A 13,347-nucleotide genomic window follows, 5' to 3' on the forward strand; every position below is an offset into this window, starting at 1 on the left:
AATATGCTGTTGAGACTACCTGCTCCTTATCTAAATGCAAGACTTCTTTGAGAAAAAGAACATCTGAAGGGATCACAGCATATTCATCTTCCATGTTGTTCTTTAGTATCAGATTTTCAGAGTACCTGAGACATATTCATTAGAAATTTCCACCTTCAGAAATAATGTCTTGAAATGAGAACCAATCAATTTCATCAGTAACTAATGCATTTATAATGTTACAGAAATGTTTTTGCAAAGACCAACTCTTCCCATCCCACAAAGTTCTTGTTCTCCTCCTTTTATGGGTATTTGCTTATTGACAAAACTACTATGGAAAAAGAGGATCTCCTTTAAAATAAAAAGAAATATCCCACACTTTCCCCTACAGCTTAAGTTTAAACTCCATTAATATTGTCCTCTTCAGTTTTATTCATCCTCAGAATTGTACTGATATTTAACAATACCCACGTTCCCAAATTCCATACATGCTGCAACTCTCATTGCTGCCAGCCAGTACTGGCAACACAGACCTAACTGGGAATCACTGAAGTTGTAGTCCAACATAGCTAGATGATGTTAGACTGTGGAAAATTCATTAACTCGATTTTTCCACATTCCAATTTTGACTGTTGATAATTGCTCCTTCTCAACTGGTATTAGTAGCAATAGATAGCTTTCTTATTTCAGAACAACATTCCTTATTAAGGCGATGACAAACCTCTTATATAATGCTATTATTTCAATGTGCTCAAATAAAACTGTAATAGGTTAAATTAAATGCTACATCGGGCAAACTAGTTTTGTGAAAATTACAAATGACCAACATGGTGATGTATATCATTCTGCAAGTAAGTACCATATACAGACATATTTTACAACATCAATGTTATTTCTATTGAAACAAGAGATGGTATACTTAAAAGTATGTTCTAACTATAATAATTCTGTGGAGCCAAGGAAACAAACAAACAAAACATTTCAACAAATGCACCTTCTCAGAAAGGGGGCTTTCAGTTCAGCCTAGGGGAAATGTCTTTTTAAATGCTGCTGTGCATTAACTCACTTTCTTCAGGTTTTTCTTAACATTTTTTAAGCAATCTGGAATCAGTCTTGCATCACCTTTTATAAATATCTTCTAACCACCTTTCATCATCTTGCTCCTCATCTTCTATCACTGGCTCTTCAGTTTCTAGAGGAGAAGGAATGGCAAATTCTGGCCTAGGAGAAGAGTGACTACTTGAAGATCTTAATCCAAACTTGCGTTTTAGCAGGTGAAACTGTTCTTTGACATAATAGTAGAATTCATATTCATATCTCATGCGCTGGTATAGGATCTGGATGGATTCTGTTGAAGGGACGGTCTTTTTCACTGTCACAGTTAGATTGCCAAGTTTCCTATGCTCTGTAAGATATTTGCATAAAGAGGAATTTATGTCAAGACAATCACTATTTTCATTTTCTGAATTACCAACATGTCCCCTGCTAGAAACATGGTCCCTTGAAAGAAATGAGCCTGCAAATACTTCAAAACTGAAATATGGGCTTCATTTTTTGATTATACCAGATGGTACTTAAAATTTTCTAACCTGAACAGAATTCAGAGATTTGACTCCAGAATCCAAGAGAAAACTCAAATTTCATGCCAAGATCCTTCAACTCTCAAGCTGTCAATGAGATTACAAAGAGCAAAAGTAACCAGGGATAAACAGCTTATATATAAATCATATTGAGTTCAGTGTGAAAAGTTCATCATGACAATTTCAATCCCACAATTTCAGTCCCACTGGGAACATATCTTAATCGGAAACCAATTTACAAAATTGATAGTGATTATGACAGAGGAAAAGAAGAAATGATAACTGGAATGTGATTGGATTCTCCTGGAATCCTCTATGCATTTCTTATCTTCATTCATTTATAGGTTTTTAGAAAACAAGTCAGTCACTAAATCCTTTTAATGCACCAGGCTAGAAACCAGGAGATTGAGGATTCTAGTCCCATTTTAGGCATGAAAGCCGGCTGGGTGACCTTGGTCAGTCACTCTCTCTCAGCCCAACTCACCTCACAGGGTTGTTGTTGTGGGGAAAATAGGAGGAAGAAAGAGTATTCGGTATGTTCACCACCTCGAGTTATTTATTTTAAAAAAATAACAAACAAACTTTTTATCCAGTATGAAACGTGTTAGCTGAAAATGAATGTGTGCAGTTTCCTTTTCCTCCTTAATTCATGGGAGTGAAAGCTGTTGCCTCCCAAAAATTTAAAGTAGCACCCCAAGAGCTTCCATAGTTTCTTTGAATTGCTTCTTATGCATGCCTTCAGTCAGAACTGACCAGCCCAATCTGTGTGTCACAGGAGAAACTGCTGATGATCCCCCATTTCTGCAAATTCTACAATGCAAGTATGCACTGATTTCTGGCGGCCTACACTATGAAATAGCTTCACTGTAGAAATTTGGCTGGCCCCTGTAGTTTTAGCCTTGTTCAAATTTTTAGAAAATTGAGTTACTCTGGAGAGCTTACAGTGAGTGATAGGATCCCCAAGTTTGCTTGATTTTATGTTCGTGGTTTTATAGTTTTAAGTTTCAATTTTACTTTTACTATGGATGTTTTAATAAGGTGTGTCTTGCTTATTGTTGCTCATAATTACTATAAATTTCTGAGAGTCTAATCAATTACAGCAGATATTATTTTCATAACTTTAAACAAGCAAACAAAAAGAGGAAAATTATTAAACGAATGAGAAGCAATCATATTAATCAACTAAATTAAAATACAATTTATTTTTTATCATGTCCCCATTCAGTTTTGGAATATGACTCCTGCACAAAAACCTTCTGCATTCCTACCTTAAATCCAAGACTATGACTCAACAGTTTTGGAACATTACAGTATGTTTATATTACAGATAACAAGAATTTTTTTGTGGGATGGCAAGAAGAAGGATTCAACCTTTCAAACCTCATGTCCTCCAGCACTAAATCCTTGCAAGCTGCCTCTACACAAAGCAAGAAATACTAGTAATGGATCTGTTGTATCACCTCTGAAGGACAAGCTATGTGCGATATTATTCACTGCTATAGGTTTTAAAAATCAACTGCTGGAGCAACACGTACCCGGAATCATAATGTGGAAGATGGACTTCAATCTTTTTTTCCTGACCATAATTGCATTGGAACTGGGGAAGTGGCATTGGTAGTGTCTGCACTGAAAGGAAGGTAACCTACTGGCTGATTATCTGAGACCCTATTCAACCCTTTGATTTGTCTCCAGATGCTGCTGTTGGTACTATTTTGGACCTTCTTTCCTTTACTCCAGACTCTTTTTATCTCCAGTTGTGACACTGGCTGGGCATTCCTGAAAAATACCAGTGTAAATTGCTGGGGTTGATGTGTGGTACCTTGCATAGCCAACTGTTTACAACAGCTCCTGTTGGCTCATGAGCCTGTGCATTTCAGTATCTCACTGTATTCCCACACCAGATTCTATTCATTCTCTCATGTAGTACATACTACGGGCCTGATTCTGACAGAGGTTCCAGTGGTGGTAAAAGATTAAAACAGTGCCAGGCCATTGTCCTAATACGATTGCCTGATCCAGGCCCACGTTATGTTAAAACTATACAGTGGCAAAACGTGTGAATATATCATCTAGTCTGGCTCTGAAAAAGCTTCATAGAGGAATAAATGGAGTGAATGTCACAAGGATTTTTCATGAAATCTGTCTATGGGAATTTCCATCTCATTTTAATATAAAATAACTGCGAGATTCTCCCCCCCCCCATATTAATACCCATTTGAGTTAGGATTTTAATAATAAAATGTTAAAAATAAAACAACATAATTACTAATAAATATTCTAGCTGTTCATCTATATAAATTGCTCTTTCTGGGAAGAAGAACCAAAAAAAAAAAAAAAAAAAGCCCACCCCACTGCAATCAAATCCTCATCCTCCATCATGATTGACATTAACTTGCCCATATAGATTTGAGCCTAATTAACAAATCACTAACCTCTATCATGGTGCTAATCTCTACCCTCTACCATTTTGTTGACATAACTTTGTATTTTCTTTAAATAACTCTTTTAATAAAAATCTGAAGTTACTCTCAAACCTGTTTCTTGAAGTTACCCACAGAACTCCTCTATGAAATGCACATAATAAAAAAAAAGGTTGCCTGGCTGGCTCCATGCCAGACCAAACATATTAGAAATGCTGTGTAAACCCAGCTGCTTCAGTTGAAGACAGGGGACCCAGACTTTATGACCTTCTGGACAGGTTGCCATATGGAGGGGAACAAACTGCACTATTTATTTTAGAACCTTTATTTTGTCTTACAGTATTTGCTTTGGCTTTTTATTACTTAAATCAACCGAAGCCCAATTTGCGAGTTTGATAAAATCCATGCTGAAAATAAGGAAGTGGAAAAAAATAAGGCAAAATGGTCATACATGTTTGCCATGTGAAGCAAAACACCAACCTTCCTTTTAAATATCTTAAAGCAATGGAAGACCAAAAGTAATGCTTTGCTGTATATTATACATGCTTTTCTGAAAGGGGATCTATTTTTCCAAAAAGCCCAAAACACTTACAGCTGTATGAACCACTAATTGTACAAAAATGTCTCTAGGTATTTTCTACAATAAAATGATGACATACAATAGATGACTGCACTATTACAATAGTATTGAGATAATGGATCATATATATGTATTACTCTTACAGTCTGAACCTGTGAAAGAATGGGAAATCCCAGAGGCAATGTTTTGATACAGAGTTCTCAATGTTTATAGAAGTTTTACTCTAAAGACTGGCAATTTTCCAAGAAACTTATGGAGCCAGCATCTCTCTTCAAATATAACATCTAGCTGGTTAGTAACGAATATTAAATATGTTCATTTTAGCCTATGTTCCTGCATGTTTTCTTAATGCTTCAAGACTAGGAGTTCTGTTTTTGGTTAAACAAATCTAATGTTCAAGTTTGATAACTGCTTTGTGTTCTTAAAAGAGACAATCAAGGAATTAAATGATTGAAGGTATTATTTCCTCTTCATCACAAATATAAAATTAAACAGTGCTGTATCTATAATCCATTTCAATCTGTTTAATTAAATCAGAGAGGATGACCTTCTATTGGCTGGGGAATGCAAATTATTTATTTATCAAATTTATATACAGGTAGTCCTCGTTTAATGACCGCAATTGGGACTGGAATTTCAGTCACTAAGCAATGCAGTCATTAAGCAAGGCATCATATGACTGGACCCAATTTTACTATTTTACCATGGTCATTAAGTGAATCACCATGGCTATTAAGCGAATGACATGGTTGTTAAGCAAATCAATGGTTCCTACTGATTTGGCTTGACAGAAGCTGGCTGGGAAGGTTTCAAATTGTGATCATGTGACTGCAGGATACTGCAATGGGTTGTCAATGTGAGCCAGTTGCCAAGTGCCCAAATTGCGATCATGTGACCATGGGGGTGGTGCGACGGTCATAACTTTGAGTATGAGTTGTATCTTTTTTTAGTTGTATCTTTTTTATTTCAGGTGCATGATTTTGGGACATTATGGGGACATTTTAAGAGAAGAAAGGGAAGTGAGCTGTCTCTCAGAGGCTTCTCACTCCCAGTTCCACTCTTTTTTTGGAAAATATTACATGGGCTATTTGAACTGAATATGGATTGCAAGTTGAACTGAGATTTGAGGAATGGGTCTTTTTTAACAATTCCAAAATGAAACATGGAGGAAGATAGCTGATAGTTCTTTTTCAGTTGTTTGCTTTGAATTACACTAGCCCATGTTAAAAAATTATATACATTTCTACTTGAAAGCAATTTTATCAATAGATGGAAGGAAAGATGATGTGGAAACTAAACATATTTAACTGACTGGGAGTTTAGCAATTTCCATGATTTATTTGCTAAATTTATATAGCTGCCCATCTCACATATGTGACTCTGAATGGCATACAAAGATAAAAACACAAAAACAACACAACAAAATAACCAAAAAATCCCTAACAAAAATAATTAAAAAACATTAAAAACATTAAAAAATATTAAAAACCATTAAAAAAAACCCCATAATCTGCAGGAGAGCAAACTCAATTTCCCTAGCAATACAGACAATTTGCAGGCTTCCTACCCACATTATCAGATGCCCAAGCCAGATGGCAAAGCCAAGTTTTCAGGCCCTTTCAGAAGGCCATCAAGGTTGGAGCCAATCTGACCTCAGGGAGAATGATATTCCAAAGGGTGGGTGCCATGGTAGAAAAGGCTCTCTTTCTGGGTTCAGTCAGATGACATTCCTTCATAGATGGGACCCACAGTATGACCTTCCTGATGGACCTCATGAAATGGGTAGATGTGACTGGGGAGAGATGGTCCCTCAAATAACATGGCCCCATGCCATGTAGGGCTTTATAGGTCATTACCAGCACCTTGAATTGAACTCAGAAGCAAACTGGTAACCAATGTAGCTCAGGGAACAAAGGTGTAACATTCAGTAAATGTTACACCTAGGTGCACACGTAACTGCCTGTGCTGCTGCATTTTGTACCAGCTGAAGCTTCTGGATGCTCTTCAAAGGCAGCCCCATGTACAGCGTGTTACAGTAATCCGTGCAGGTGGTGACCAGGGCAGGAGTCCTTGAACGTATTAAAAACAAGTCTCCCAATTGCTCAAACTGTGAACTCTATTTAATATAGCACAGCCAGTATTTGAACTTGCATCTATCATTTACATCCTGTTTTCTCTGTAAATACACCCAAAGTAGCTTAAAAGAAAAAAAAAAAGCTGAATACTGAATATTCCAATGACAAAAATATATCAAGAAAAGAAGCACCAGTAACAGTAATACATCCAAGGCAATTCTTCTTTTGCTGTTCCTGCTGGAACAAGGGAGGTACACATGTCTGTGTGTGTGTGTAAGAGAGAGAAAGAAAAATAGTATTGGGTGTGTTTATGTAATATGCAGATGGACAATCAATTAATTTTGTATCTGATACACCTTATATTTTGCAATTAATTTTAATCAATAATTAATTCTTTTCTTTTTGGCCTGTCCTCTTATGGAATGTGGTTTCTGGCATTCAAAGACACGCAAGTGTGTCACACATTCACTTGGTGGAAAAGCCTTTGGAACTGATTTCAGCTGGAGTTGGCCATGCCAGTTTGACATGGTAGAAAGCTGGACATTGCACCTGATTTTGTATGTTTGTAATTTTCTATTTATTCTTCCTTTTGGAGAGGGGACAAGATGTCTTAAATAAAAGGCATTATTTCAGGTTAATATATGTCTTAGCAGATAGATCTTAGATATGATTTAGACAGCATGATGAACTCCTTGTATTTTTTTTAAAATGTTGACATATAAAATTATTATGAGGGTAGAAAAGCAGTTCCTGATAAATCATCACCATCAACATTTATTCAGTCTGGAAAGTGGAGTTAATGGCCAACAGAGAAGGTTTGGAATCCAAAGCCCTTTGTGAAATTCAGGCAAGTGCTGGGTCACTGAGGCTGGGACGAGGTGGGGCCTCTCCAGCCAAATCTTTTGCTTAGTGTTATGATGCCAGGCCAATGCATGCTAAGTAAAAGGATATCACGTTCAGGACAGTCTTCTGTTTTATTTTAAAGCCGCTCTCATTAAGAATACCACTAATCATTTATGAAAAAAAAATACTAAAAAGTAAAGGATCTCATTTCACCTTTCACTTGAGTCTGAACACTTCAGAGCATTTAATATGTAAGAAGTCTGAGGGTGGTCAAAGGGTGAGGACATCTGACATTAAAAAAGAAGGGGTGGGGAGGAGAGAATATCAAAAGGAGAATAAAACAGTGTGTATTTAGAGAACTCTGCTTGTGACATGGAGACTGACTGTTCTGACTAACAGCCAGAGAATTAGAATCAAAGCTTTCCTCAATCCAGCCCTAAAGGCAAAAACAAAACAAAACAACAACCCTCCACTGTCAAGGACTAAGGCTTGCTTCAGAAGTAAACAAAATGATAAAGAGGGGAAAGAACTACCAAAATTTTCTTGTGACAACTCATGCAACTTTCCCCACAGGTTTGCTATGTCCCTTGGAAAGGGAATAACTGGATCTACTTCTGTTCTGGACTAGAATAATGCAGGAAATAAGAGGGTTTTAAAAACATTATTAATGGCATTCTCAGTCTTTAAACATCTTCAGTGTGTGCATCCAAGGTAAACATCTTTGAAATAGAAAGGAGGTTGAGATTAAATTTTTTTCTATATTTTTCTAGGCAACTATTTTAATATTCCACCCAATTGTAGTAGACAAACTTTTTTTAAAAAGGCATACAGCTCTAAAGTATGTGCCATCTTGTTACTCTCAGTTGCTCACTGCCACAGTGTAATTATAAAAATAGCTAGTAGCAATGGTGAACTATGAATTTCTTTCCACAATAGATAGTTCTCTTTCTTCATTTGAAACACATAAGTTAAAATATCCTACAGTTCTTCAGAACAGGCTACTGAAAAAGCCTCCCTACTGGCAAGTGATTAGATTCCATAACCTATATCAGTGTTTCTCAACTTTAAAACGTGTGGACTTCAACTCCCAGAATTCTCCAGCAAGCCTTACTCTGGGAGTTGAAGTCCACACATCTTAAAAGTTGCCAAGGTTGAGAAACACTGACCTACATGGTATATTATGAACTTTTCCCTACTGTAGCCTTAAGCTGCTTTACTCCTGTGAATGGCCTGGCTGGAAACGAAGCTTGCTTAAGAAATCCCTCCACAAATATCAACCCCTTCCTCTACCTTAGCCATTATTATGCCTTGGCGTTCTGCTGGACCATTCTTACCATGGCCTCTAATTGGTGGATTGCCCTACTTCTTTACATCTCCCACCCATGCTAGGAAAACAAGCAACATTCATTCTCCTTTCCATGGGTTTGTTTTTGAGAATATGTAGTTCATATTGGTCAGCCTTTTGTGTGATTCTCCCTCATGTATGACACCTTCCCATCTGGGGCATCCACTAGTATACCAAAACACCAGACCAGACTAGACCAGATCAGGCCACCTTTAATTTTGAGCTTGAAGGGGAACATGTCAGAACTCTTGTCAATTTTACCTAAAAAAACAAAACAAAACAAAACAAAACAGGTACGACTTCCAGGGAAGAAATGGCAGACTGAAGACAGCTCCCAAAAAGCAGAGCTGATGACTGCGGTGGAATAAAGAGCCAGCAGGTAGACCGGCTCTTCATAATTCCTCTCCAGACAAGGAGAGGACTTGAGATCACCCACAAGTGCTCCAGACGGTTGCTTCTCCTGAGGAGACCACAAGACGGTGGTCGCCGGTGAGTTTAGAGCTGTGGGAGACGAGGGAATAGCCATCTAGCTCAAACCACAGTTGGTTCCTTTGAAAGAACACTAAATTCACATACTCCCTTTTCTAATCACTTTTGGAAATTGCTTAATTATTTTTCAGCTATTAGGAACCTTTGGATCAACATGTTTTACAGCACCAGGTGAGTTTCATTCGATTCTTAGCAAAAGAAGTTTTAACTACAAGTTTAAGAACTTGAAACAATTGGCGGGGGGAATAAACAGCAAAAGGGTGATTAGAGCTTTGATTTTGAAAAGTTACAAATGGACTAAGGGTCCAGATGGATTTGAAATAAGATTTTGGAATTAATTATAAGAATCCTTCCCATGGGAAAATGCTTTTGTTTTGAATTCTTTAAAAAAAAAGATAGGATGAGACTTTGAAGGTTGGATACCAGAGGGAACCAAAAGGAACTAAAGATTACAATTAAAGGAGAACACTTAAATTTGACTTACTAATACAGAATAAAACACATTTATTTATTTTTCAAATTTCTATCATCGCCCATCTCTCCCAAAAAGGGGACATTATTTTAACATTGGATATTTTTGAACAATGGACCCAGAAGTTAATTTTAAGAGTGTCTGTCTCTATAGATAGATTGTGTTTAAAAAAAAAGTTGTAGAAGAGGAACAAGTTCTACCTGAGACTGAGACTGATCTGAAAGTGGATTTAAAAATGACAGCTACAAGAATGATATGGAAAAAGATGCTACACTGGATATACAAAAGAAACCAGCTGATGTCTTAATAATTAAAAGGGATATACAAATAACAAACCAAGAGAGTGACTGGAAATTTTTTCTATACTGGATTTACAAAAAAGGTTTGCTAAAACATTGAAGAATTCTTTGAAAAAGGACAAAGAAAAAATGAAAAGAAGTTGTAGGACATTATTTGAAGGGACTAAAGATCAATATTGTTAAAAATAAAAGGAAGGAATATGTTGGTTTATTTGATCAAGGTTAAAATAGATATATTATCTCAGGTAACTGTTAATGGACTTTTGCTGACATCAGGACTGAAATGACAAGGCTTCATGGATTTGTTTACAGATAAGAGATGGGATATGGGAAGAAGAAATAATTTGTTGCATTTTAAGAGAAGGTAATAAGTTAGTAAAATTGTTTATACTTGTGATGAAGGGGGAAGTCACTTCTGTATATATTTTTCTTTTTCTTTACTATGTTTTTTCTTTTTTCTTTCTCTATTTTTTCTTTCTTTTCTGCACCTTCTATTTATTTTTATTCTTATTTTTAGTTTGTATTAGTTTTTACTGTTATAATTGTAATCTTTAATAAAATTACTATTAAATAAAACAGGTAAAGTGACAAAAAATTATACTGGGGGATTTCTGCTTGACTCCCCTGAATTTATATCTGAGATCCCTTTAGATTCTTTGTTGTCCCCCATGTCATTTAACATGTATAAGAAACTACTGGGAAGAATCATTTGCAATTCTGGAGTTGTTATAAATATTCAAATGACCATTTTTTTCTTCTTTTTTAATTTAATTTTTATCCTGCCTTTCTTATTTTTATAAATAACTCAAGGCGGTGAACATACCAAATACTCCTTCCTCCTCCTATTTTCCCCACAACAACAACCCTGTGAGGTGAGTTGGGCTGAGAGAGAGAGACTGGCCCAAGTCACCCAGCTGGCTTTCATGCCTCAGGCAGGACTAGAACTCACAGTCCCCTGGTTTCTAGCCCAGCACATTAACCACTAGACCAAACTGGCTCTTTCCTGAAAGCTTGAGATTAGACTTCTCCAAGGCCTCTTAATGCCTCCAGACCATAAGAGAATGTTAGGCATCACATCCGGACAGTGCTACCATTGATTTTGGAGGATGAATTTTAGGATTCTGGAGAAATGTCTGTTCTGGATGGGGTTATAGCCTTTTATTGATCAGGTTTGCAATTTGGTGGCTTACTCAATCCAGCACTGATGTTGGACATTCATTTAGCCTGAGTGCTAAGGAGAGGGGTAAACTAGGTAAATTCCTATTTGGAAGACACAAATCTGGTTTTGGTGGCTCATGAGCTGGTAACCAAGATACGATAACTGTAACACATTCTTTGTGGGATGTCCTTTAAAAATAATCTGGAAATTGCAGCTGACCCAAAATGTAATAGCATGGGTGGTGAGTGGTGTCTCCCAAAGGTCCCCCATAAGCCTTATGTAGAAACAACCTCATTGATTGCTGGTTGCTTTCTGAGAAAAATTCAAGATAAACACAACACTATATTAAGACCTACAGTTAAGGTTTAATGTTACCAATTGAAGAAACTTGGCTATTGTGTGCCTCTCACAGAATAGGTAACAAATTTCCAAATAAAAATGTCTCAACTAAAACCTATTATATGGTTGCCATATGTCTACAGTGCTCCTGACCCAGTCAAATCATGAGCCCAAGGATGAGTAGCATGAATAGAAGCATCAATTCAAGCCCAGAAGGAAAAAAAAGCCTTCAAATCACTGGTTGAACATCCATGTTTGCACTATAAACATGTTAAAGAAAAATCCTCCACCATAGCTTAATGGAGTTCATATACAATTCTCATTCAAACAGATTGGAAGATTAGATTAGATTTTATTGCCACCTACTGGACATTAGGCTAACAATTAACTTAAATTACCAATTCAATGTTCTCTCTTTCCCTTCTTGATGCATGTAAGTACCTGTGTTGTCTTCTATACTTCCACATATATATTTTTTTCCTTTTTAACAAAAAGAAGCTTTCATAGGTGGGAAATGGACAGTCTAAAATGAGTTCTGCTAGCATTTGGAAGGAAATAATTTATTTCCTTCAATAGAATTGAAGTACACAGATTTTATCTTTAGCCTTTCTTGCTTCTGCAAACATCCTTTAATCAGTACACAAAAAGATGTATTTTATCCAGTATAAATCACTAGAATTCACTTCTTTATAAAATAATTTTATTGAAATTTTTAATAAACATAGTAGAAACTAATACAAACTAAACTAAAAAAAAGGAAAAGTGCAGAAAAAAGAAAAAAGAAAAAGAAAAAAATTGAGAAAAGAAAAAAAAGACAACAAAGGCAGCAATGAAGAAGTGACTTCCAACCATCATCACACCGAGCATAAGCTAATATGCTAACTTTTTATCCTCTTTTAAAGTTAATAATTAAAAAAACCCCTCTTCTTCCCACAGTCTAACTTTTATCCATACACAATCCAAAAATTATCAGCTTTTCAATCCTAGTTCAGCAAAAAGTCCATTAGGAGTTACCAGTAATATCTAACAAATAGTTTATCCCTGGTCAAATAGTCCATATTTATATTCTGTCTTTTTGCTCTGCACAATCTTGACCTTTAAATCATTCTTGTAGCATGGCAGGATTTGATCTTTCATCACACTTTAGTATTTAAATGAAGTCTTCAAAGCTTTCACCAACCTACCTTGTAAAACCCATAAAGAGGCATCATCCAAAATGTCTTGTCGCAGCTGCTCCATGTCCAAATTCTTTTCTTGATTTGTCTTTTGTATTCCCATTTTGGTAATCTCAATTCTGTTGTCTTCTGTGCCTTCAAACTCTATAATGTCTATGCCAGGTAATTTTAAAAATTTTTTAAATTTAATTTTAATTCACAGAGACATCTTCGGTCACCCATGACTCACACCAGAAGCCATTAGAATTTACTTCTGCAGTAAACTACTTTTTATTTAGACAGTGGAGGACTGTTTTGCTTTGTGGAGTAATGAGGTAATATGAGAGATGGGTCAAAATAATGTAGAGGTACTGAACTCATAAAAGATTTTAAAAAATGGAAAGGACCAAAAATAAAAAAGGAGTTATATTAGAAAAGCAGTAGTAAATACTTCTAGGAGAATCCGATTTTTAAAAAGGAAACATGATTTAAGCTTCTGGAATGTATTAAGATTGGTTAGTGTACTGAAGCCTGAGAAATGCCTAGCTATTTGCTTTTGCCAGATGAAATTTAAAGCTATTCTGAAGCCATAAATCTGTTTTTTTTCTCTCCA

The 13,347-nt window shown here is 36.1% G+C and overlaps 1 protein-coding gene across 1 annotated transcript in view; it reads right to left on the minus strand.

Moving 5' to 3' along the window:
• Positions 1-624: 624 nt before the first annotated feature.
• UST (uronyl 2-sulfotransferase) overlaps positions 625-13,347 on the minus strand; it is a 110,989-nt gene continuing 98,266 nt past the window's right edge. Inside the window, exon 8 of the mRNA XM_063308869.1 lies at positions 625-1,384. Coding sequence (XP_063164939.1) covers positions 1,098-1,384 — 287 coding nt within the window. The 3' untranslated portion in view covers positions 625-1,097. The remainder of the gene's footprint in view (positions 1,385-13,347) is intronic.

This window comes from Candoia aspera, chromosome 1 (assembly GCF_035149785.1).
Source record: "Candoia aspera isolate rCanAsp1 chromosome 1, rCanAsp1.hap2, whole genome shotgun sequence".
Taxonomy (NCBI): domain Eukaryota; kingdom Metazoa; phylum Chordata; class Lepidosauria; order Squamata; family Boidae; genus Candoia; species Candoia aspera.